At 43.4% G+C, this 27,811-nt stretch overlaps 2 protein-coding genes across 5 annotated transcripts in view; one reads left to right on the plus strand and one right to left on the minus strand.

The window, feature by feature from the left end:
- capn15 (calpain 15) overlaps positions 1-5,957 on the minus strand; it is a 75,236-nt gene extending 69,279 nt beyond the window's left edge. Inside the window, exon 1 of the mRNA XM_029629460.2 lies at positions 5,687-5,957. The gene's annotated coding sequence lies outside the window, so the exon portion shown is untranslated. The remainder of the gene's footprint in view (positions 1-5,686) is intronic.
- Positions 5,958-8,607: 2,650 nt separating this feature from the next.
- ankfn1b (ankyrin repeat and fibronectin type III domain containing 1b) overlaps positions 8,608-27,811 on the plus strand; it is a 296,942-nt gene continuing 277,738 nt past the window's right edge. For 3 of the 4 annotated variants that reach the window (XM_065007987.1, XM_065007989.1, XM_065007990.1), the window contains exons 1-2: positions 8,647-8,843; positions 13,506-13,574. In XM_065007987.1, coding sequence (XP_064864059.1) covers positions 13,558-13,574 — 17 coding nt within the window. In that variant the 5' untranslated portion in view covers positions 8,647-8,843; positions 13,506-13,557. Of the gene's footprint in view, positions 8,844-13,505; positions 13,575-27,811 lie in introns of all 4 variants that reach the window. The other variant, XM_065007988.1, reaches the window with a different exon arrangement.

The following is a 27,811-nucleotide window of genomic DNA, read 5'->3' on the forward strand; positions in this document are numbered from 1 at the left end:
TAAAAATGTGTCCGACAACGAGACGCACAATATGTGATCTCGAGACCGGACTTGAGTACGATAACACTACATACTGTAGCCTATTTGTATTATTATATGATAATTACAGGAGGCTAGGCTACTTATCATAAACTGTGAAAATGAAAGGAGAGGTATTAAAGCTCAAAAAGTATTTAAAAAGGGAAAACGGCTTTCATGTGTCCATAAAGGGTTAATAAGCCAGTGTGGAACAGCCTCACCAATCACTGCTCAACTGTCCCTTCACATTGCTGAGATAAGCCTTCAACTTCCCGAATCTCCCTTTCTTCCTCTTTCCACTCCTCTCGTCCTTTATTCTTCCCTCCATACCACTTTGACCTCATTCCTCCCTTCCTCTCTTCACAATATTCCTTGGTAGAAAACACTGAAAAAGTGATAGGCCTCCAGTGTATATTTTAGACTACCTCTAAGACACAACAATTGCACTCCAGTCTGGTTTCCACAGCAAAACAGTGGGTAAATCATTAGCTACATAGCAAGCAATAGGAAGCAGCACACACAGTCCATTCACCATTGCAACACATAGGCCATTTTGTTTAACAGAACAGGGAGTGGTGAATTGGCTGGCCCATACTTGTCTGATAACTAGAACTGCGTGCGTGTGTACCTGGCAAGGAAAGGTCATGCCTCTCTGTAGAAAGCCTCTTCCTGTTTTGTCACACATGTCGAAAGAAGAACCCAAACTGGTCCGACGAGTCAGAACTACTGGATCATTTACATAGTAAAGCTCTACTGTATGAAATGTAATAATATAACACTATTGACATTGGTGTTGATCAAAAGCTATAGTCTATAACACACTTCCCCCATTTTACTTTCAAATGTATGTCAAACAAAGTTTAACAAACCACACAACTCTATGCACAAGGACTACTTCTAACAAGTTCCAATGAAAAATGTACAAAAACTAATTGCGTGGAAAAACTGAAGATGCAAACCTTGGCAATGGAATTACAGTTAAAATCTCCCTCAGGTTTTTATTTGGGCTGGGAATTGCCAGGGACCTCACGATACGATATTATCACGATAACTTGGTTCCGATACGATATGTATTGCGATTCTATATGTATCGCAATTCGATACAGTGAATTTATTGAGATTCGATGTTCCATACATATTGCTCACCATATGTCTCCTGCAGGGGGACAAGGGAGAGCCCATGAGAAAACAAGTTGATCAGCCATGGAAATAAAAGTGCAGGTACAGCCAACTAGCACAAAAATAATATTGCGATAATGTCAAAATAATACAATATCTCAACAAAAGTAATATCTAGATATGTAACTGTATACATTTTGTGTCATCATTAGTTTTTATCTGACAACGTTTTACAAAAAAAACTCTAAATATCAGCTCCGAATTAAGATTCAAAGATCAGAAAGAATGGGGTGTCAGCTATGACATGGAACCTTGAGTAAATAATCTGTGGATATATACCCAGTAACGGAATTACATCATGGGTCCCTGATCTGTACTACGCAGAGTTGCAATTTATGGATATGAACATCCTTCTCCTCATATTTCACAAGTTTGGACATCACAGCGCAGCACAGTGCAGTACAATAGAACACAGCAGAATAGAATTCAGCACAGTGCAGTAGAGTACAGTCAAGTTCAGTACAGTAAAGTAAAGTAGAGTATAGTTCAGTACAATATACTGTAATGTACTTTTCTGGACGTCCGGTGTCGGTCAGTGCTTAGTGGGTGAGGATTCTGGTTACAGTAAATGGAAAGAGGGGGCTCATGGGTAGGTGTAAAGCCTTCCGCATGCGTTGGTTCTGCTAGCGCCCAGCCAAACTCAGCTAGGTCAACTGAACGAGGGTGCTCGAATACTTCCTTAAAAGACCTTCGCTTGAAAAATGAGAAAAAAAAGCAGCAATAGTACTGTTTGTCCATCTTGAGATGCCGTAGCAAATATACACTTTCTCAAAGTAGTCAGAATTAATCTAAGATCATTCTAGAAACATGTCATTCATTTTGACGTTTTTGCAGAGGAGATATTAGTCGCGGAATTTTACATCTAACTAATCAAATACTAATCAGTATTTCTTAAGTGAACAAAAGGTTCATGGAAATGAGTCGTCTCTCGTTGAATGACAACAAACAAACAACGCACTGAAGAATCCCTACTGTTGACCAATCACCGAAAAAGGGGAATAGACTTCGGTAACAGAATGACCCGTTTTAATCACTTAAGAACTCAAACAAAATTGATATCAGTAAAATCACTATAACTAATTGTTAGGTCTACCATTACTTGTTAATTCTGTGAACTTTCATTATCCTCCCTCCTTATGAGGGAGAGACATTAGATTTTTTTTTATTTTATTAGATTTTTGGTAATTGAATTACAAGGAAATATTTCTTAAACTTACAGAAGGTAAACAATTTCTCCGAAACTAAATCTGTGTTGATATTAGTTGGCAGGGGTCTTTACGTTAACATTGTGTTTTGATGTATTTCTGATGCCCTTTAAGACCATTTCTGGTAGATGTTTTCTAATGCCCCTTTCCCCTCTGCGTATCTGGAAATCTAAGCTAGTGATGCACCGAAATGACATCCTGGTACCGATAACCGATATTACATTTTTTTTGTGGCCTTTTAAGCATTCTAGTACAGTTAAATAGCTAACACACACACGCATGGACGTAGTGGTCTAAGGCACTGCATCTCAGTGCAAGAGGCTTCACTACAGTCCCTGGTTCGAATCCAGGCTGTATCACATCCGGCCGTGACTGGGAGTCCCATAGAGCGGTACACAATTGGCCCAGCGTCGTCCAGATTTGGCCCGGGGTAGGCCGTCATTGTAAATAAGAATTTGTTCTTAACTGACTTGCCTAGTTAAATAAAGGGTACACACACTGACCAAAATGTTATTTTGTTGGCATTTACGTATGTCCCCATTACCAGTAAAACATAATCAAAACCTATTTCTTTCACTTACTTGCTGTGCTGTTTTGTTGTTAATTTGTTCAGCCGTTTCATTCGCAAACAGGAATTCATCATACATGTCAAGCAGTGAAGTTTCAGCTCTGTCTGTCCGTGGCCTCTCTTCCTCGGTGCGCACTGTCACTGTGTCCGTTTCCATCTTGTCCAGCTGTGTATGTAACATTTCACGTAAACCCTGTTTGTCTGCATCGAAGTAGCGGTCCTTGTATATAGCATCGAGCATGGTGGCGACACAGTAAAGAGAGAATGCCACCGAATCGCTTGTTCATGGCCTGTGTCGGCAATTTTGTTGAGCAGGCGTTTCAATGCCATGACAGAGGGTATCACGTCTGCTGCAGGCGCAGTTGGTGAGCTTATTTCTCCAGTCAGTTGTTTTGAATGGAGCTAGGAGTGTGTTCACGTTTCCAAGTTTCAAACATGTTCTCAAATGTCATTAAAATGGCAGCAGCGGTTTGACAACCAGCATTTTCATGAGCATGCAATACGACTTTCCTCAGTACGAAATCCTCAACGACCCACTGTGCTGTCAGACTCTGCATGCTCATGGGGCTGATATCGCTGGTCCAAATGTCAGTCCTGAAGCTAATAGCAGTGACGCAATTACTGTGTAACTCCGGTAGGGAAACATCTGAAAAATAGCGCACTTAGCGCAAAAGCCAACATCACCCACGACAGAGAACGGTTGATTGTCAAGGGCAATGATTTCCATTATCTTGGCATTAATGGATTTCGCCTTTGAGTTGTCGCGCTGAAATGTTCTTACCCTTTCAAATGACTGCTCAACTTGTTGACTACTCGATCCACACAGCAGACATTGTGGGCTAGGTTAGGAATGCTGAGTTGTACGTGTAGCGCTACATTTTATTTGGCTTAATTCCGTCATGTATCTACGTTATATAGGTATGCACGTCAGCTTTGACGTTGTTTTTGCACATCGGCGTTAAACGAGACATTGGGCCGATGTTGCCATTTTTAGCTAATGTCGGCCGATTCCGATAAGGTCACCGATATATTGTGCATCCCTAATCTAAGCCTTTCATTTTTTAGGCTAATTTTAAGATGGGGAAAATGGTTTAAAAAAAATGTATCTATGACTATATTTCTCATAAATATAGACTCTTAGTTTTCATTTGATAGCCAATTGATATGCTCCTATGAACTTCACATGTTTGTGCTCATGGATCCTTTTTGATGGAAATGACCTGCATTTAGGTTGCCAGTATGGAATGCTGTCCTGACATAGTAAACAAACACAAGTGTTGTCATAAAATGTAAGAGTGGTGTTGTGTGCATGTTCCCTGAAGCAAGGATTGCTCTTCCATGTAACAAGCTCCCTCTCAAACAGAAAGCGGTTTCAAACAGAAAGCGGTTTTCAGTAGACAAAATATGACTATGGTGCAGTCTTCGAACACCAGTTTGAAAGAGTAAGACACTTATAGATTGGAAAAAGCATTACATACATTTATTTGGCAACGTTTCTTCCTTAGGCCATGTTGGTTCTATTTAGCATTTAGGAATCAGTTTGATTCTACTCTACTCTACGGTAAGCTAGCCTAGCCATAGCTGGCACCATGTAAACTGCAATGCCTACGCCTTGTTTTAACGTTAAGAAACGTCAATAATCATCGCTTGCGAAACGTTCAAAGAATCTTTCGATTAAAAAAAAACATACACTTACTGTAGCAAATTTTACAGATCCATACACTGTGTACAGTGGTTGAAAAAGTACCCAATTGTCACACTGGAGTAAAAGTAAAGATACCTTCATAGAAAATGACTCGAGTTAAAGGGAAAGTCACCCAGTAAAATACTACTTGAGTAAAAGTGTAAAAGTATTTCGTTTTAAATATAGCCTACTTTAGAATCAAAATGAAATGTAACTGCTAAAATATACTTAAGCATCAAAAGTTAAAGTAAAAATAATTTAAAATTCCATATATTAAGCAAACCAGACCGCACCATTTTTTTTCTTCACTCGAACACTCGGAGGTCATTTACAAATGAAGCATTTGTATTTAGTGAGTTCGTCAGATCAGAGGCAGAAGGGTTGACCTGGGATGTTCTCCGGACAAATGCGTGAATTGGACCATTTTCATGCCCTGCTAAACATGCAAAATATAACAAGTACTTTTGGGTGTCAGGGAAATGTATGGAGTAAAAAGTACATTATTTTCCCCTAGGAATGTAAATTAGTGAAGTAAAAGTAGTCACAAATATGAATTTATAGTACAGATACCAACAACAACGACTTAAGTGGTACATTCAAGTATTTTTACTTAAGTACTTTACGGGAAGAAAACACCTTCATCAATAGGCGCTAAGGGTAGTTCGCGTCTATGAATGGGCTAGACTAGCCACACAAGGGCAGGCAGAGAGTCAAAGCATATCCTATGTTGCTTAGGTTTAGCTGGAGAGCAATGGCTAGTCCAAATACCATCACGTTCCTACCACGGGGAAATAAAATAACTTGCAACAAAGTTTATAAAAGCAGCACAGCGTGACAGCTAAATGAGCTACAATGTAACAGCAAGAAATCATTGCATAGTCGACCCATAGGATGACGCGGGACAGCGGGAGACAAGAAAGCCGGGGGACAATTGTAAACAAAGACAACCACTTAAATAGATTGGCTTAATCGATATCGTCAAAGGTTTGAGTCCATTTCTGATTACACAATCTAGGTCGAAAGGATTCTTACCTCAAAACACGTAGCTGGTGATGTAAGGTTGAGGACAAGCTGCTCCTTTCTTGATTGTCGAACGTACTAACTTTTCTCTCTTAGCAGCCAAATGTTAAGTTCTATCCGAAATTGCAGTTTGATCTGCGTTAGCTGCTGAATACATTGTTCACCGTTACCGCCTCACTCCGGTGCATCCTTAAGCTATTTGTTTTACTAGCTAATATCTAATTTCTCGTTCCACTCCATCGAGTTAGGTATTGAATACAGTCATCATGTACGTTACCTCAAAAACACCAGGAAGGGGAATCTCCAAGGAGCCAAAGCAAAATAAACGTACGTTTTCTTCGTAGACGTAAATCAGTTTAATTGTGTTTCTACGTTCAGTATGCGTAGAGTTCATTCGGGAATATGACCAAAAAAACTACGTTTCCCTTGGTACACCGCAACTCTAATAAGTCGGATATCCGTTCCCCCCCCTTTTTTACACAAATGTCGTCATCATTTTGAATTTGACATTTTATTAAAATACCACTGTATTATTTTCTGACGTTGTTTAATACATAGTGTATTATTGTATTGAGCACGTTATGCATAATGACTTAAGGTATTCTTGTTTTAGAATTGAACATAATAATAATTATATATTGGTTACAGGTAGACTACATCTAAAGTATTAGGCTTCCATCAGTTTACACACCCTTCTATCAATAGGCACACAAAACACCACAAACAAACAAAAGCCCACAGAAACCAGTGTTGGGGAGGATTGAACTACACCTAGTAATTGGGGCTCCCGAGTGACGCAGCACTCTAAGGCATGGCATCTCAGTGCTAGAGTTGTCACTCCAGACCCTGGTTTGATCCTGGGCTATCACAACTGGCCATGATATGGAGTCTCATAGGGCGGGCACAATTGGCCCAGCGTCGTCCAGGTTCGGGGAGGTTTTGGCCGGGTAGGCCGTCATTGTAAATAAGAATTTGTTCGTAACTGACTTGCCTGGTTAAATAAATAAAATAAACTCCATTTTGCAGTAGCTTAGTGGTAGTTGAACTAAATTGAAATCTAAGTAGTGTTTTCAGTAGTTAATTACTTTTTAAAACATGTAGCGGTGTAGCTAACTACTGGAACTAGCCTACACAATAACTACTGGAAGTATCCTACACACTACTTATTTTGCAAAAGTAAAATAAAATATTGTTGTAGGCAAGAATGTCCTTTCTTTTTTGGCATCAGACCTGCTTAATTCTCACTTGAAGCAGTTATTTTGTTTAAAAGGCCAAATTACACATTCTGTTAATTAACATACACCAGAGTTGATCTGTTCTTGCAATACATAGAGTATGACATTTCAGATTTAGATAGGATCATTTATCATGAAGTAAACTATGTTTTTCTTAAGGGTAGCTTTAGTGTAGTTTAACTTGTTCCAGTGTGAATGAATTGGTAGCTTGGTAAACTAGATTTTCAGCGTAGCTTCCCCAGCACTGACAGAAACACATAAAACACATGTTTTACAAATACCAGTCAAATATCGAATCTCTTGGAAATTCTTATTCAGTGCATTGTTCATTTTCCATTCCATTGCATGTTATTTGAAAATCACAGGGTCCCACAAACAAAGCCATAATAACTGTCCTACCTATTCCTATTATTTTTGCAGACATATGCTGTCATCTAGTGGCACTTACTTAAGTGCACCATTCAACCAAACTAACAAAACTAACAGATATTATATTTAAGTAATACAAGGCTTTTCCCAACTCAGTTGACACATATAGAATAGAAAGAAGAACACATTTTACCCCAGAACTAACTTCAGTTCTGGCATTTAGATTAATAAACATGTAACAGCAAGATACACCCCCCCCCCCCCCCCCCCCCCCACACACACACACAATTATTAATAGATATAGGGTCAACACCCATGACATGCCTTGAGCGAGTAACACGCATATCAGGGTCTCAAATTCATCTCAGCTAATCCGAGTTGAAGATATCTCTTTAAAATGGTAATGTCAAAGTCCCTGGCTGTAGGCTAGGCATGGATGAATAGCCTAATATCATAAAGTAATAATGTTATCATTCACTAGATGTAAATTATAGACCTTTGAAGTCTCCTTTATAATGACAGTCTTTGAACTCATATACACGTTTTTTTTCATGGCCTTTAAAAAAAAGTAATCTCCCTTGGTGTAGAGTGGACTGATGCCAACAGAGGATTTTGTTTCAGCAACCGTAGGATAATATTTCATTTTAATGTCTGACTGCCTGAATAAAGAAATAGGCCTAAAGAAAATAATAATTATTAGTAGTATGTATTTGTTTTTACAAGTTGTTAGAGGACATCTAACATCAATAAACAGTTTATACGTATAATTAGTGCTGGGGTTTTCTACGCCATCAACATTTGCTCAAATCTGTGAAAGGGCTAATGACATATTTAACCAAAGACATGCCTTGTATAAAGTACTTTTATTTTACGTCAATGTAGGGCCTAAAGGTAAAATGCACAATCCCTTTTGCATAGCATGTGAAAGAATTTGTGAGCACGGATAATCTCTAATGCTGGTGTCACTCCATGTGTTTGAACCGCGGAGGGTTCAAGGATTATGTTCGTCAGAGTTATGACTTTAAAGTGTGTCATGAGGGAGATTGAACAGGGGCTATAGTATTCATTCTACATTAATTGTACTGTATTACGTTTTGAACTGGTCCTAAAACCATTTGATTTATAATCAGATTTCAGATATCTCTTTCTCAATACTAGAAATGGCTCCGTTATCAAGTGGGCAATTAAAACAAACTTAAAAGTAAACATGTTTTCTTAAAATAAGGGTTTTCGATAATGTATCAAAGGGCCCATGTGTTTCGGGAAACGTTGTTCCGGCGGAGATCTAGTGAAGTGAGGCGGAGCGAGCAATCCTTTCAGGGGATGAAACGCGGGCTGAAGAATAATGAATGAGAGAAACTGGGCGGAGAAAGTTAGACTTGATTTTCACATGTCTCTTAGTGCCATGGTAAGTGTACTTTTTTTTGGAGTAATATGACAGCTATTCTGCAGTGGATATTTATTTGACTTTATTTGACGGTAAAGTAGCCTAAATAAACGAACAATTCTAAAACGGTCTGGACTGGAGTTAGCCACTTGGATTGGAAGACTTCTTTGTGAAGAAGGTATGTGAATGTGATGAAATGGGATTGGAACACATTCTTTTTGCGCTTGTCGCTTTGAAAGACAGTGCACTTGTTCTGCCTTTGTTTGACAATCCAAAACTATGGGTTATGATGAACTGTTTATACATTTCAAATGTAGCCTATGCTCAAATGTTTTAGACCAAGAAACTCATTACATAAGTAATTTATTCGGGGTTTTAGCGTGTGTATTGTTTTCAAATGCCAGTAGCTCTGCGTACACACTGTTGTCATGACAATGCTACGGAAACAGCGCATGGCGCGTTTGTTAGCCGCTTACTGCGTTGAACTTCTATTCAACTACTGCCATTCTAGGCAGTTTACAAATCCACTCTCACACTACAAACTAAGTCTACTTTCATTGGCTATGAAGTCTGGAATGTCATGGTTCATGACGCCAAATCTTTTAAATACAAACGTTCTATTGGGTGTTAGCTAGGTTCTCAAAATGAATCTTTTTTTCTCTGTCCAGCTGCACTTGCTGATGTTTGACTCTTGTTGTAGCCTATTTATTCAACAACACATGGCCATAATTATACCACTTGCAAATAGCTTTATTCAATGAGTTGTTATTTTCTATGTAAAGAAGTAGTTAATAGTGGTTAATAGCAGTTAAGGTTAAGGGGTTAGTAGGGAATGGGATTAAGGAAATAGTTGAGTGAGGTGTGTCCTGTGTTTCTGTGGGACTGAGACAGCTTGTGACCCCGCTAGTCAGGAAAGGGATGCTTTTAGGCAGACAGTCTCTTGTTGTTAATAGCCAGCACACATGTGGAAGTGACAGCCTCTACAATAGGGCCAGGAAAGAGTTTGGGCTAGCTGCTTGGAGGAAAAAGGAAATCCAGAGGTGTGTGTGTGTTTGTGAGTGTGTGTGTGTGTGTGTCTGGTGGGAGGTTCACTGAGATTACAGGGTTATGGACTCACGTGAGAGGATGCCAGTTCACAAGGGGCTTTCCTTTGTCCTTCATAAAACGATGTCATAATTGGAACGGATCCGACCTGTATCCAATTTGATGGCTGTAACAAAGTCATAAACAGGATATGAATCCTCTGCTCTGCTCAGCAGAGTCTGATAAGTTTTATTCTTTTACGAGTTTTCCAGTGCTTTCCTCAATGCAACACGACCTGTCTCATTGCCGATGGACATTTTAAGAAGTACTTACAGTGCTAAACGACAACTTGCTCTCCGGGAAGACTATAAATCACTTGAAAATCCAAGGCTGTTGTGTACATGCTGTTTGCTCCCCTGCCTCTATGTCAGAGCACGCAATGACGCCTCTCTCCAGCTATACGATCGCCCGTAAGGCACAGATACGCACATAAACACAGAGTCACAGACAGAGGCCTGGCAAAATGAATACATCAAAGATACATCTGTTACTTATGCATGTTTGATGGCATAGGCAGGCTGTAGACACTCACTGCCCCAAGTTACAGCATTTATTAGCATGCATGACTAGGTGGAAGCTAAGGCGTGAATGTAGATGACTTGGGTTATGGAGAGACGGTAGGGTATAGCTAAGACGCCGTGTCAGAAGAATATGGTTGCACTTAGTAGGCATGAAACAAGGAAAAATGGGTTAAAACAAAGGCAGGGGTACAGGAACCTGTCCAATGTGTTAATGTTCATTTTGCATTGGAAAACCTTTTCGACCATTTGGGTCCACTGAACTCGATTCAATCGCCCCCAAACAGTACCCCTTGGTTATAGCTTCTATGTGCTTTAATGGAATCAAATGACTTGGTTGATTCCAAAAAGTGCATTCACAGTTTAAAAAAAAAAGAGGGTTGAAATGGAGTCTGATATGTATAGGAAATATGTGTTTACTGTGGGCTCGTCCATAATGGAACCCTATTCCCTATACAGTGCACTACTTTTCACCAGTGCACTTTGTAGGGAATAGCATGCCCTTTGGGACACTGACCTTTTTATTATAACTGTGCTAGGGGCGTATGGGTGTCAATACCGAAACCCAATTTTCAGCAGGTGCTGTGGCCGTGAACGATTTACAGAATAATTATGCTGAATAAATACATGCATAATATTATAAATCATATTCATGGTATGTTTTCAGAACTGGGAAAGCTCTGTGGCGTCGGAAATAAAAAATATTTCAATAGAGATTAATTCTAGGTTTGTTGCTTTTTTAAAGTTAATCAAACAAGAAGTGTGTTTTATGTTAACTCAGCAAAAAAAGAAACATTCTTTCACTGTCAACTGTGTTTATTTTCAGCAAACTTAATATGTGTATATATTTGTCTGAAGACAACCAGATTCAACAACTGAGACATAAACTGAACAAGTTCCACAGACATGTGACTAACAGAAATGGAATAATGTGTCTCTGAACAAGGGGGGGTCAAAATCCAAAGTAACAGTCAGTATCTGGTGTGGCCACCAGCTGCATTAACTACTGCAGTGCACCTCCTCCTCATGGACTGCACCAGATTTGCCAGTTCTTGCTGTGAGATGTTACCCCATCCCGCACCCTCCGATCCAACAGGTCCCAGACGTGCTCAATGGGATTGAGATCCGGACTTTTCACTGGCCATGGCAGAACACTGACATTCCTGTCTTGCAGGAAATCACGCACAGAACGAGCAGTATGGCTGGTGGCATTGTCATGCTGGAGGGTCATGTCAGGATGAGCCTGCAGGAAGGGTACCACATGAAGGAGGAGGATGTGTTCCCTGTAACGCACAGCATTGAGATTGCCTGCAATGACAACAAGCTCAGTCCGATGATGCTGTGAGACACCACCCCAGACCATGACGCACCCTCCACCTCCAAATCGATCCCGCTCCAGAGTACAGGCCTCTGTGTAACTCTCATTCCTTCGACAATAAACGCAAATCTGACCATCACCCCTGGTGAGACAAAACTGCGACTCGTCAGTGAAGAGCACTTTTTGCCAGTCCTGTCTGGTCCAGCAACGGTGGGTTTGTGCCCATAGGCGACGTTGTTGCCTGTGATGTCTGGTGAGGACCTGCCTTACACCAGGCCTACAAGCCCTCAGTCCAGCCTCTCTCAGCCTATTGAGGACAGTCTGAGCACTGATGGAGGGATTGTGTGTAACTCGGACAGTTGTTGTTGCCATCCTGTACCTGTCCCGCTGGTGTGATGTTCGAATGTACCGATCCTGTGTAGGTGTTGTTACATGTGGTCTGCCACTGCGAGGACGATCAGCTGTCCATCCTGTCTCCCTGTAGCGCTGTCTTAGGAGTCTCACAGTACGGACATTGCAATTTATTGCCCTGGCCACATCTGCAGTCCTCATGCCTCCTTGCAGGATGCCTAAGGTACGTTCACACAGATGAGCAGGGACCCTGAGCATCTTTCTTTTAGTGTTTTTCAGAGTCAGTAGAAAGGCCTCTTTAGTGTCCTAAGTTTTCATAACTGTGATCTCAATTGCCTACCGTCTGCAAGCTGTTAGTGTCTTAACGAACGTTCCACAGGTGCATGTTCATTAATTGTTCATGGTTCATTGAACAAGCATGGGAAACAGTGTTTAAAACCTTTATATTGAAGATCTGTGAAGTTATTTAGATTTTTACTAGACATGGTCCTGAAAACAGGACCTTTATTTTTTTGCTAATTTTACGTAAGTGTATGGGCAGTGTCTTTGGATGTGTCATAGATGTGTTTGTGTGTGACTTGTGTATGTGCGAGCGTGTGTGTATATTTAGCGTTTCCTCATACCCACTCTGAACTAACTACTGGTCAGATCCTTCTAATATCAATGTCCAATAAACAATCTACCATATCTACCATCCCAGCACAATAAGCACTAGGCCTATGTAGGACTCAGCACTGGAGAGGAAAGAGCTTTTATGTGATCATCACATACCACTAAGAGCACTTGACAATCCCAGCCCTTGTTGGGTTCATCTCCATTATTGATATCCAATAGTTTCTATGTGAGAGGAGGCCCAGGGCAGAACATTGGAGGAAAATAACATAGAGAGCATACAGGACAGTGAGGGAACAGAGAGGCCACTACTCCACTAAATCACAAGGCCTAAAGGACAGCTTTGAAATCCAAGACACCAAGATCTGAGAGGATTTAGGAGGCCCTGGAGAGAGAGAGAGAGAGAGAGAGAGAGAGAAGGAAAGACACAGAGTGTGGATGAGAGAGAGAGAGACAGACAAAGAGTCTCAGAGAGCAAGAGAGAGAGACAGACAAAGAGACTCAGAGAGCAAGAGAGAAAGAAAGAGATAAATATATATGTGAGTTAGCTGAGCCACAGAAGTCTTCATGGAGCCTCCTCTGTAGATGACATGTGACAAGGTGAGAGTGAAAGAGATGCGCCTACCCTCCCACAACACCCCCCCGTCACCCATCCCTCACCGCACCCTTCGGAACACTGCATACGTAATGAGTTCCTTGCCCCCTCCCTTCCACCAAGCTCACTCAATCGATCCCAGGTGTGTGGTACAGTAGCTGGTTAAATATCTTAGCCAACTGCAGGCTACTGCAAGAGGCGGCAGGTACGCTAGTGGTTAAGAGCATTGGGCCACTAACCGAAAGGTTGCTGGTTTGAATCGCCAAGCCGACTATGCTCTCTTGAGCAAGGCACTTCAAATTGCTCTTGAAAGTTGCTCTGGATAAGAGCATCTGCTAAATTGCAAAAATGTTTTCTCTGTAGGTGATGGTTTCACTGTAAAGAGAGTGCAAATTGGGGAGTCGGAGGAGCCAGAATGGAGGACCTCATAGGGTAAGAGAGCTGACCATTTCCTTTCATCATGCGTGTGTGTTATTGTGTGTTGTCAAGAGGAATTCCTGCCTCTTTTTGGGTCATTTCCCCCCTTCATGAGCTCATTATTGCAGTTTCCTGGAAGTGTTGTTGCCATGTGCTTTGCAGGCGTAAAATCAGGATTGGCAAAGCATTTGATCTGCGCACTACCACGCTGTTGGTGATTTCATAGCACCAGTAGGCTATTTGGATAATATGACATCTTATTTTGTGGTTAAACACCACTCCAGCTACAAGGTCCAAAGCGAGTGCAAATGCAGGACTCATTTTGAATAAAGAGCCTTTGTGGTTCTTGCTGCTTGTTTGAGCGGTTCTTTACGATCTGGATTCATGTGTTGACTGAAGTGAAGGGAGCATGTGGATCCTGTTGTTTTTGTGTAGGGGGGGGGATTATATATGTTTTGTAAGCACTACACTACATAAGGCCCAGTGCACTACTTTTTGTGAAACATTTTAGTTCAGATTTTTTTCAGGGGGTGCTGCATCATCCTCAGTACCCCTACTTCCCGTGGCGATGTGTACTAGTCCAAACAAAACCTGGGGGGCTAATCTAGTATCAGCTTTGAATACAGTTCCTGGTTCTATTGCTGCCTTTCATATAGGAGAAGGATGGAGTTATCCCTAGATACTGTTAGTATTCAGGAAGAAAAGCTGATCCTAGATCTGCGACCAAGGGAAACATATTTTAGGAGTCCCTTTGCAGGACCTCATGTCTTTGGCAGATGTTTTTGTAAACAGATGCTCTGTGTCTCATGGTTTCTCTTGTCTCTCTGATGATTTTCTTGGGACTGATCTTGTTGGGGACTAAGAGGTTTCCAGACAAACGTGTCTGTGCATTTGAATAGCTAATCCTGCTGTATTTTTAGCCATTAGAAGAGTGAACCCTTTCCAAAAAGTTAGAGTGCCTGCTGTCGAGTTTGTTGGTTGACTTTCACATGCCACATGCGCACACGCGCACGCACACACACACACACACACACACACACACACACACACACACACACACACACACACACACACACACACACACACACACACACACACACACACACACACACACATCGATGTAATCACTCTCTTCTGAACGCTGTAGAGTCAGCAAAAGCAGAGAGTGATGCCCCGGAGGATTGATAAGCTAGCTGTCTGTAGAAAGGAAGCCTTTTACATGTAAAAGTCTGCCGATAGCGATGTGGAGCTGATCTGTAAAGCCTTTCGTACTCTGTGGAGTATCCTGAGTTGCCCCTGGCGCTGGATCCTGACAGAGCTGATAGATACTGTATACCCAAGGCCTTATTGCTTCAGAAACACCTTTGACATGATCAGCTTGCTGACAACCTTTGTACAACCTTTGACCAACCTTATGCTTTCGTTGACGTTTTTACTTGACTCCCCAAAACAAACTCCACACGTCTGCTGTGCAACTGTATGTCCTGTTATTCTGCAAACAACTGCCACACAACCTGATTTCAACGTTCAACCAACCTTGACAGCCAATCTTAAAATCGATTTCACGATGCCTTCACAACCCACGCACACAATCTTCATTCAATCTCCACACGGTCACCATTGAACTCCCTCACATAGATCATTCACAGTGTCTAAACAACCTCTGCAAAACCACAAATCCACACAACCTCTGCAGCCTGACCCCCCCAACCTACCTACTACAACCAGGGTTCCCATATGATCAACTGTCAGAAGAACTGATTCCCTTTCTAGCTGTGCACTCTGTGTAGTTCCATTCATAAATATGTGTTCCCTAGTGAATAAAGCTTAGGTGTATAATTAGATGAGAGAAATGGGGAAGTATCCTCTCAGGTTTTTAACATGCGCCTCTTCTCCCTTCCCCTTTCACAACTAACAACTACTCGATGCTGATAACAACATAGAGATGGCATTGTGTGTCTGCATGGGAAGGCTAATCCTTATTGTAATAAAGGGCATGTCCTAAGAGAATCGACGAATGTACCATACGTATGTATGTCGGATCTTAATTTGAGCTAGTTTGCTACAGCAGGAACATCATTCTACAGCAACAGGAAATGTGAATTGTTACGTGGATTATATTTCATAGACAAATCAATTGTGACGTATCAAAATGGAAATGGCAAACTTCAGGAGCCTCAAACACACGACAAGGTTACAATTTCCTGCGACGGGATGATCAAAAGGAGATCCTTCATCTGTACTGTTGACGTGTTTGTGTGTGTGTGTGTGTTTCCATCAGCACTCCTCAATTTATGATGTGTGTGCATGATACCGAACACATCTCCCGGGTCTATTGTATCAATAGTGAAATGTCAGTGATTGTTGTCATCTCTCCCTCATTCCCCCTGCAGACATGTTTCCGTTAACGATGAGGTTGCACTATACACTATACACCACATACACACACAGAGAGAGAGACAGAGAGAGACACAGAAAGAGAGAGACAGAGAGAGACACAGAAAGAGAGAGAGAGAGACACAGAAAGAGACAGAGAGACAGAGAGAGACACAGAGAGAGAGAGACACAGAAAGAGAGAGAGAGACACAGACAGAGAGAGAGAGACAGAGACACAGAAAGAGAGAGAGAGAGAGAGACAGAAAGAGAGAGAGAGAGAGAGAGACACCCCCCAGCTTCCCAGGAGAAAGCCTCTGGAAAACCGGAAAAGTGTGTAATTGACATGCTCAATGCCACGTCCACACGCCACTCATTCTCCTACAGTAGCATCCGTGACGAGTCATGAACCCAGCATGAGATGAACACCAGGAGGAGGACAAATCCCATGCATATTCACATCACAGTTACACAGTGGGAATATTATGCAGGCAGGTCATATCAGGAATTGGATGGAAAGCCCAATTCTACCTGAGACCATCCAGAAAGGTATGCGTTGTATGAGTAGCAATTACAATCGTCCAGTTGCCACACTAACTCATGGATAAATGTAAAGATGAAAGGGTGAAGGAATGACAACTCGAAGCTTACGTGAATGTGTAGATGGATAGTGTGTTTTAGACGCTGTAACGTTGCATTCATTTCTGCACGACTCATTCTTTTTAAGACCACGGATATTCTAGTCTGCATTCTGCAACACAGTATGTGACGTTATTCCCTGCCATGTGTTGCACGACCAAGTAAACGGTTGCTCACCGTGAAAACAAACCACCGCTGTGGTCCTAGCTTACCCTCCCTATCTATTCGGCTGTGTGTATCTGGAGCAGGTGTTGCTCTGCAGCCCTGCAGGCTACAAGGGGGATGAGAACGCCGAGCCAGATTAACCCTCAGCCTCCTGGCCTGCAGCCAAACACACTGCAGTTGGAGTTGGGCCTGTTTAGAATACATGCTATTGGAGCAAAAAAAGTGAAATCATATATATATATATATATATACTTTTTCCCCCTTCTATATCTTGATAGCTCTATATGTCACAGGGTGCCATGCGCACCACAAATCTGTCATAGCCCGCTAAACTAAAGCCTAGGTATTAGCTGTTGGAGGTAACACAAGTCTTCAGGTCTTAACTGAGGTTATTTGTCAGCGTGTGTGTTTTTGTGCGTGCGCGCGCATCCACCAGCGCGTACGTGCGCGTGTGTGTCATCACCCTTCCCTCAGACCACCCGGTTCCCTTAAAGCTGACATATAGGCCAGTGCGAGTCAAGCTCCAATAATGAGCTGTCACCATTACGCCTCTCAACTAGAGACAACCTCAATTTTCCTTCTGTGGTCTCTTTTACGAAACGACTGAATAGATGTAACGTCTCGGGACCGCGATTATATCTCTGTGAACTCAACTTCACTGCCAGAAATTGAGCTTCTGAATGGGATTTCTAAATTGACTCGGGGGGATGTTTGATGCAAATAAAATGTGACTGCAAAACAGAAGTTGAGGGTTAAGATGAGATGACTCCTGCTCATTCTCTTGCACGGCGAGATAGGATCAGAGAGGGAGAAGATGCAGCAGTGCACGGAGCAGTTTCTCCGAGAGACACTCGCTCTAATAGTTAGGATGTCAGATGGATATACTGATCCTAAACTCAGCAACAACAACAAAAATAAACGTCCTCACTGCCAACTGCGTTTCTTTTCAGCAAACTTAACATGTGTAAATATTTGTATGAACATAACAAGAATCAACAACTGAGACATAAACTGAACAAGTTCCACAGACATGTGACTAACAGAAATTGAATAATGTGTCCCTGAACAAAGGGGGGAGGGGGCAAAATCAAAGTAACAGTCAGTATCTGGTGTGGCCACCAGCTGCATTAACTACTGCAGTGCATCTCCTCCTCACTGACTGCACCAGATTTGCCAGTTCTTGCTGTGAGATGTTACCCCACTCTTCCACCAAGGCACCAGCAAGTTCCCGGACATTTCTGGGGGGAATGGCCCCATCCCTCACCCTCTGATCCAACAGGTCCCAGGTGTGCTCAATGGGATTGAGATCCGGGCTTTTCGCTGGCCATGGCAGAACACTGACATTCCTGTCTTGCAGGAAATCACGTACTGAACGAGCAGTATGGCTGGTGGCATCGTCGTGCTGGAGGGTCATGTCTGGATGAGCCTGCAGGAAGGGTACCACATGAGGAAGGAGGATGTCTTCACTGTAACGCACAGCGTTGAGATTGCCTGCAATGACAACAAGCTCAGTCCGATGATGCTGTGACACACTGCCCCAGACCATGACGGACCCTCCACCTCCAAATCGATCTCACTCCAGAGTACAGGTCTCGGTGTAACGCTCATTCCTTTGACGATAAATGCGAATCCGACCATCAGCCTTGGTGAGACAAAACCGCGACTCGTCAGAGAAGAGCACTTTTTGCCGGTCTTGTCTGGTCCAGCAACTGTGGGTTTGTGCCCATAGGCGACGTTGTTGCCGGTGATGTCTGGTGAGGACCTGTCTTACACCAGGCCTACCAGCCCTCAGTCCAGCCTCTCTCAGCTTATTGCGGACAGTCTGAGCACCGATGGAGTGATTGTGTGTTCCTGGTGTAACTCGGGCAGTTGTTGTTGCCATCCTGTGTTTGCCATCCTGTGCCTGGTGTGATGTTCGGATGTACCAATCCTGTGCAGGTGTTGTTACACGTGGTCTGCCACTGCGAGGACGATTAGCTATCCGTCCTGTCTCCCTGTAGCGCTGTCTTAGGCGTCTCACAGTACGGAGATGACAATTTATTGCCCTGGCCACATCTGCAGTCCTCATGCCTACTTGCAGCATACCTAAGGCACATTCACGCAGATGAGCAGGGACCCTGGGCATCTTTATTTTGGTGTTTTTCAGAGTCAGTAGAAAGGCCTCTTTAGTGTCCTAAGTTTTCATAACTGTGACCTTAATTGCCTACCGTCTATAAGCTGTTAGTGTCTTAACGACCGTTCCACAGGTGCATGCTCATGAATTGTTTATGGTTCATTGAACAAGCATGGGAAACAGTGTTTTAAACCCTTTACAATGAAGATCTGTGAAGTTATTTTGATTTTTACTAATTATCTTTGAAGACTCCTAAAAAAGGGACGTTTAGCTCTGTGTCAAAGGGCAACATCTACCCGGAGTGTGGCGTAGAGCATGGGTAGTGTGGTCATAAAGCTTCAACTGTTATGACAGTGCCTGTGTAGCGCAGTCATAACTGTGGGTTGATTCAACAATGTAGCCTCCATGAATGGCTAGGTATCAGGTTAGTGCTTCACAGAGACATGAAGAGGGCCATGAAGTAAGGGCTGAGGTCTTTAATTAACTCAGTTTGAGCATGAATCATTGAGCAACAGGACCAGTAGGTGTCCAGACTAGAGTAGGTTGGCAACATAATTTATTGAGCTATTTCACATGGAGTGTTTGAACAGGCTGCACAATGATAGATATGTCAACCCTAGTAGGAAATACATTGATAGGGAATATAAGTTCCCATGGAAACGTTGTGACATCTTCTGCATGAATATCAACTCCAAGTCATTTGTCGAAAAGAGACAGATAACAGTACATAGAACTGCCGTCCATCCAACCCTCTTCACGCTCATAGCGGTCTTCTGAACCAACCAGCTCCCGGTTCAAAACCACAAAACAATACTGCCCTCTACTGTCCCTCTACTGAACTGCACCTCCTAGATCACTGAGCCTTACCAACCGTCACTAAGAACACCCATGCTTATCATAATAACATAGAAAGCCAGTGTCACAGCAGCGCTAATAGATGTCAGTTTATATCAGCTCTGTTATTGATTGTGCCTCTTGGGCTTTGTTTAAAATAGAATAACTCCATTATTGTCATGTTGATTATGGATCATTATGTGTGTGCGTGTGTTGTTAGGATTATGCTTGTTGGTGACTAACTGATGAGTCAGAGGAGTAACAGAAGATTGTGCAAGCCACGCTACGGTCACCTCATCAGGGTGCCCACCTACTATACCACAGCGGTGGTGTGCGTGTCTGTGCGTGCGTGCGTGCGTTTTGTGTGCAGATGTGTGTGTCAGAGACGGCTCACAGCTTGTCTCCAAGGGTGTGTACAGCATAGCTGGCAGGTCTCGTGCCCCTGCCTGACGATGGGTACGCCGTCTCGTTAAACTGTGAACTTCCACCTCCTCCCTCCCTCCCACACACACACATACAAACAGTACCCACACACACACACACACACACACACACACACAGATCTGACTGTGCTCTCACCACTTGAGGAACACTCATCTTTCCGGAGCCCGCTGCTCTCAAAATGGACGCCCTAATAAGTTTATGGAGGAGTGCGCACCCTCGCCCGCATTAATGAGCTCACTCTAATATATCACGGGAGGTCATTCGCGGACGTCAGTAAAAATGAAACAAACAAACAAGAACAGCACTTCCTTAAATCAGAGGACAAAGTGTCTGTGTCACAGAAATCAGCAGGTCTGTGATGAAGACTTAGAGTGATGATGTGTAATGGAAAGATAGTGAGTTAAAGCCTCTGACGTCAACCGCAGCCTTTTGGGAAGCGGGGTGCGTTTCATACAACAAAACCTAATGAACAACACGCCATTAACGCAACTCGTGTTGCGAAGTTTATCTACGCAGCTCAATTAAAGGGCCCGGAAGACATTGATTCGTCTTTAATCAGTGCTGATTAGTCTGGAAAGTGACTGCTGGGAAAGGGAAACTTCAGGCTGCCCGGAATATCGACAACTACATTATGATTAATATTTAAAACCCCGGCTCTTCTAAACAGTCCTTTACAGACTAAAAGAGAGTATTAGAATTGTAGGTTTTTGCTGCTGGTGGTAGAGGTGAGACAATTATCCGTCAGGTAGCCTAGTGGTTAGAGTGTTGGGCCACTGTCCGGAAGGATGCTAGATCTAATCCCTGAGCTGACAAGGTAATAATCTGTCGTTCTGTCGCTAAACAAGGCAGGTAACCCACTGTTCCTAGGCTGTCATTGTAAATTGTCATTTGTTCTTAACCGACTTGCCTAGTTAAATAAAGGTTAAATAAATAAATAAATACAAATCCAACCCCTAACCTCACAATGTGCTAAAGTAGCTCAAGGTCCTTTTTAATTGGGTATAAATATAAGAATTCGTTTTCTTTAACACTTTTAGCCAGTGCCCCCCTCCCCCCCATAAGCTGAGCTGCTGGAAGTTGCGGTTGGGTCTTTGGGGGAGTTCAAAGTTCTTCCCTCTGACATTGCGCCAGAGGTTCATGATTTATTCATCTTGGCTACAGACCACATGCTCTCTGATTTATGTCTGACTGGCTTAGAGGGAGAGAGAGAGCAAGAGAGAGAGAGACTCCTACAGAAGACAAGGCATTTACTTCCAAATCCTCCATGCCAAACATTAAAAATGTTCTCTGAAGATGATTCATTTAGGAGCATTAGGCATCAGGGGTGGTGTGGGGAGAGTGTGCACGACAGGGAGATGAAAAATGAGGATGAAATGCAAATGACTGTGCTTGTAATTTCAGTGCGTGCATGTAATTGTGGAACTGTGTTCTAGAAGTTGCCAAAGAGAAATGGCCAGCAGGAAGTTGGAAGACAAATGTGTGTGCGCGCGGGTTTGTGTGTATGAGTGCGTGCGTGTGGTGCGATTCAATTGAAAAAACCCTCTTTGAGTCCGTGCCAAATGAAAATCCCACCTCCAAAAGTCTTTGGACGGTTTAGTAAGAGGAAGAGTCAGACAGAACAAATAGGTGAACAATACATGAGTGAAAGAAACAATGAAAGAGACAGAGAAACAGAGTTGCCGGAGGAAGAGAGAAGGAAAGAAAAACAAAGGAGCAGGCTGGAGGAGAAATAAAAAGACACAGTAAGAAACGGAGACAAAAGTAGTATCGGAAATAGGGGTGGAATCCATCCATAATTCAAATTCCCTCCACTGTGTTTGTGTTTGTGATACCCTCTCCCGCTCCGGCAGACAGACACTCAGAGCTCTTAGGCTGCCTTTCACTCGCTCCCCTACTGTGTTCTCCTCAATGGTATGAAGCTGCGACTGGGTGTGGGATCAAAATGGCAGAACAAACAAAAAAAACACCGCACACACAATGTTCAGGGAGGGTCTCCTTGTCCCTAAAATACACAATACAAAAAAAAAAAGGTGTGGATACGTCAAAGGACAGAACCAAAGTAGTCGAGGTATCGTGGTGAAGTGTCTTTCTCTTTCCACCTGGCTAACACAGATGGAAAACTGGTCCAATGGGAGGACAAGTCAAACTGTTCCCCCATTGGTTTGAAAAGGGAACAAGACACAATACTCCCATAGTGACAGGTAAACAGAGGAGGTTTCTATCTCTTTCCCTGTCTCTTTAGGCTGGATACAGAATCTTCTGTGACCCACATGTTCAGGTTGATGGCACCACAGAAATAGAAGAAATATAATCTTTTTATATGGATGACACTGGTTTGCTGGAGTGAGTCGGAATGCTTTGTTGTTTTCATACAGTGGGTGCTCAACTTTGGGTAAAGGTGCTCTTGTGCACAGATGTCGGATCAACCCACGCTCTCCGAATCCTAACCTAAGGGGGAACATGTGAAACTGATTTCAAATCAGAGTTTAGTGGCAGCTCCATTCTTTTTTTTGTAACAATTAAGGACACGCGAGGGTTAAATGGAAAGGTTTATGGCTCGTACACATCGCACCGAGTAGATCTACTGTTTGTCTGCCGATCATTCGTTCAGAGGTGCTAAGTACTCTCAGCCATCAAACGCTAATCGGTGTGTCTGGGGTCTTACAGTGACAGAACGAGAAAGGCTAAGCATAGGATGAGTGAGGAGAAGAAAGGAGTGTAGAAACGTCGCGAGAAGAGGGGGAAGAAAAAGTCAAGATGAAAGAGAGACGACAGGAAGAGTTCATAGTGGCATAGAAAATACAGGAGATTCAGAGAGGAGAAAAATCGGCAGTTCTGTGAAGGAAATGAACAGAGGAATTATTTATGCAAATGTGGACACACACATTTGAAATACTTTATTTGGATCCACAAATGAAATGGATATTTTAAGAAGAATCCAGGCATCTAAAAGGTCCCTATATGCATCAGTGGGGGTGTCCAGGCTCTGTCAGAGCCGGCCGCGACCGGGAGACCCAAGGTGCAGTGCACAATTGGCCCAGCGTCGTCCGGGTTAGGGGAGGGTTTGGTCAGCAGGGATGTCCTTGTCCCATCGCGCACTAGCGACTCCTGTGGCGGTCTGGGCGCAGTGCACGCTGACACGGTTGCCAAGTGTACGGTGTTTCCTCCGACTCATTGGTGCGGCTGGCTTCCGGGTTAAGTGGGCAATGTGTCAAGAAGCAGTGCGGCTTGGTTGGGTTGTGTTTCAGAGGACGCACGGCTCTCGACCTTCGCCTCTCCCGAGTCTGTACGGGAGTTGCAGCGATGAGACAAGACTGTAACTACCAATTGGATATCACAAAATTGGGGGTGTAATTATTAGTCCAACATTTGAAAATTAGAGTTACTATTAGAGAAATGAAGGTATGTTTATCCCTGTATCGTTCCATCTGCTTCCATTTAAGAAACGTTTTTCAACAGAATGAATACACCCTTGATCAAACACAGTTGACTCTCATAGCAGCCACATACTAACAGCATGATCCCTTTGATCGTTGTATATTTACTTCTCGCATCTATGCGCTCTCCTCTTCTCACCTTTTCCCTTCGCTTGTGGACGTCATTGCACAACACATCAGCTGTCTGTCACTAAGGCTGTTCTTAAAACGAAGCACATGAATCCGCTTTACAACCAGTGTAGAGCCTAACTGGCATACATAGGCGGCACGCGAGTTTCAGGTTTGGGGAAGGTCATTTTCACCATAAAAATAAAGCGTTACAGGCATAATCGCATTTGTGGTCACTTTTGAGAGCAGTATTTTCCTGCTAATTGATTGCATCTTGGAACGTTCACACGTATAGCCTATTGTCGTGTGTGCATCGCTGCGCTTATAATGTGAAGAAATAGCCTTATAGTTTATTCATATCTTAAGCTAAGCGTTCTGATTGGTTGCATCAGCCTCATTGTTTTGACAATTTTTTTGTATTAATTTGGGCTCCCACAACTGTCCCAGAGTAGGTTTGGAATAATTATTTACAAGCGGGAGTTGCATCCCCGATGTGTCTGTCTTCACTTGTAGCGTGCTTCGTAGCTGAGATGCCTGTGAGAAGGACCTGAATACATGACAGGCATTGGCTAATAAGAATTTACATATCTAAGAGAGCCATGTGAGTGAGAGGTGCTTTGGAGCATGGCAGCCGGGAGAAGGGAATTATAATTATTATATTCAGCCCAAGGTTACAACATTCACTTTGGCTGCAAAAGGCATGGATTTTTTTAGGGGGCATTACAGCTACACAAGGGGGATGCCACCGGGAAATTCGAGGCCTAGTGAGAATATTAACAAGTGCTTGTCAAATTGTGAATGAGAGACTGATGAAGTGTGTGCAGCCTGCGCAATAAACTAATCAGAGCTCATAACTTTCATCTGACTTTTTGCAAATCATCATTAGAGTCGCATCAAGCAGCCTTCAAATGTATTAAAAAGCTAAACATATCAGCCCAATGTTTGTATCACAATTAAAGTTGCATAAATGACTCTGGGAGGACATTTTTCTTTATTAACAGCACTTCCTTGGAAATCGTTTGAAAATATATTTTATATTATTCAGCTATGTTCAATTGTATTCGTCATACTATAAGATCATTTTAAAAAAGAATGCCACCAAATTATAAGCGAGTCTTGTCTGCTTAATTAACTAGTGTAGTCCAACTTGCTAAATTAACTAGTGTAGTCCACAGCCATATGGCATAGCCATATCAGTTTATTTTTTTTTTTTTTTTATTTCACCTTTATTTAACCAGGTAGGCTAGTTGAGAACAGGTTCTCATTTGCAACTGCGACCTGGCCAAGATAAAGCATAGCAGAGTGAACAGACAACACAGAGTTACACATGGAGTAAACAATTAACAAGTCAATAACACAGTAGAGAAAAAAAAGGGGAGTCTATATACAATGTGTGCAAAAGGCATGAGGAGGTAGGCGAATAATTACAATATTGCAGATTAACACTGGAGTGATAAATGATCAGATGATCATGTACAGGTAGAGATATTTGTGTGCAAAAGAGCAGAAAGGTAAATAAATAAAAACTGTGGGGATGAGGTAGGTGAAAATGGGTGGGCTATTTACCAATAGATTATGTACAGCTGCAGCGATCGGTTAGCTGCTCAGATAGCTGATGTTTGAAGTTGGTGAGGAGATAAAAGTCTCCAACTTCAGCGATTTTTGCAAATCGTTCCAGTCACAGGCAGCAGAGTACTGGAACGAAAGGCGGCCGAATGAGGTGTTGGCTTTGGGGATGCTCAATGAGATACACCTGCTGGAGCGCGTGCTACGGATGGGTGTTGCCATCGTGACCAGTGAGCTGAGATAAGGCGGAGCTTTGCCTAGCATGGCCTTGTAGATGACCTGGAGCCAGTGGGTCTGGTGACGAATATGTAGCGAGAGGCCAGCCGACTAGAGCATACAAGTCGCAGTGGTGGGTAGTATAAGGTGCTTTAGTGACAAAACGGATGGCACTGTGATAAACTGCATCCAGTTTGCTGAGAAGAGTGTTGGAAGCCATTTTGTAGATGACATCGCCGAAGTCGAGGATCGGTAGGATAGTCAGTTTTACTAGGGTAAGCTTGGCAGCGTGAGTGAAGGAGGCTTTGTTGCGGAATAGAAAGCCGACTCTTGATTTGATTTTCGATTGGAGATGTTTGATATGGGTCTGGAAGGAGAGTTTGCAGTCTAGCCAGACACCTAGGTACTTATAGGTGTCCACATATTCAAGGTCGGAACCATCCAGTGTGGTGATGCTAGTCGGGCAAGCGGGTGCAGGCAGCGATCGGTTGAAAAGCATGCATTTGGTTTTACTAGCGTTTAAGAGCAGTTGGAGGCCACGGAAGGAGTGTTGTATGGCATTGAAGCTCGATTGGAGGTTAGATAGCACAGTGTCCAATGACGGGCCGAAAGTGTATAGAATGGTGTCGTCTGCGTAGAGGTGGATCAGGGAATCGCCCGCAGCAAGAGCAACATCATTGATATACACAGAGAAAAGAGTCGGCCCGAGAATTGAACCCTGTGGCACCCCATAGAGACTGCCAGAGGACCGGACAACATGCCCTCCGATTTGACACACTGAACTCTGTCTGCAAAGTAATTGGTGAACCAGGCAAGGCAGTCATCCGAGAAGCCGAGGCTACTGAGTCTGCCGATAAGAATATGGTGATTGACAGAGTCGAAAGCCTTGGCAAGGTCGATGAAGACGGCTGCACAGTACTGTCTTTTATCGATGGCGGTTATGATGTCGTTTAGTACCTTGAGTGTGGCTGAGGTGCACCCGTGACCGGCTCGGAAACCAGATTGCATAGCGGAGAAGATACGGTGGGATTCGAGATGGTCAGTGACCTGTTTGTTGACTTGGCTTTCGAAGACCTTAGATAGGCAGGGCAGAATGGATATAGGTCTGTAGCAGTTTGGGTCCAGGGTGTCTCCCCCTTTGAAGAGGGGGATGACTGCGGCAGCTTTCCAATCCTTGGGGATCTCAGACGATATGAAAGAGAGGTTGAACAGGCTGGTAATAGGGGTTGCGACAATGGCGGCGGATAGTTTCAGAAATAGAGGGTCCAGATTGTCAAGCCCAGCTGATTTATACGGGTCCAGGTTTTGCAGCTCTTTCAGAACATCTGCTATCTGGATTTGGGTAAAGGAGAACCTGGAGAGGCTTGGGCGAGGAGCTGCGGGGGCCGGAGCTGTTGGCCGAGGTAGGAGTAGCCAGGCGGAAGGCATGGCCAGCCGTTGAGAAATGCTTGTTGAAGTTTTCGATAATCATGGATTTGTCGGTGGTGACCGTGTTCCCTAGCCTCAGTGCAGTGGGCAGCTGGGAGGAGGTGCTCTTGTTCTCCATGGACTTCACAGTGTCCCAGAACTTTTTGGAGTTGGAGCTACAGGATGCAAACTTCTGCCTGAAGAAGCTGGCCTTAGCTTTCCTGACTGACTGCGTGTATTGGTTCCTGACTTCCCTGAACAGTTGCATATCGCGGGGACTGTTCGATGCTATTGCAGTCCGCCACAGGATGTTTTTGTGCTGGTCGAGGGCAGTCAGGTCTGGAGTGAACCAAGGGCTGTATCTGTTCTTAGTTCTGCATTTTTTGAACGGAGCATGCTTATCTAACATGGTGAGGAAGTTACTCTTAAAGAATGACCAGGCATCCTCAACTGACAGGATGAGGTCAATGTCCTTCCAGGATACCCGAGCCAGGTCGATTAGAAAGGCCTGCTCACAGAAGTGTTTTAGGGAGCGTTTGACAGTGATGAGGGGTGGTCGTTTGACTGCGGCACCGTAGCGGATACAGGCAATGAGGCAGTGGTCGCTGAGATCCTGGTTGAAGACAGCGGAGGTGTATTTGGAAGGCCAGTTGGTCAGGATGACGTCTATGAGGGTGCCCTTGCTTACAGAGTTAGGGTTGTACCTGGTGGGTTCCTTGATGATTTGTGTGAGATTGAGGGCATCTAGCTTAGATTGTAGGACTGCCGGGGTGTTAAGCATATCCCAGTTTAGGTCACCTAACAGAACAAACTCAGAAGCTAGATGGGGGGCAATCAATTCACAAATGGTGTCCAGGGCACAGCTGGGAGCTGAGGGGGGTCGGTAGCAGGCGGCAACAGTGAGAGACTTATTTCTGGAGAGAGTAATTTTCAGAATTAGTAGTTCGAAC

This window comes from Oncorhynchus nerka, linkage group LG23 (genome assembly GCF_034236695.1).
Source record: "Oncorhynchus nerka isolate Pitt River linkage group LG23, Oner_Uvic_2.0, whole genome shotgun sequence".
Taxonomy (NCBI): Eukaryota; Metazoa; Chordata; class Actinopteri; order Salmoniformes; family Salmonidae; genus Oncorhynchus; species Oncorhynchus nerka.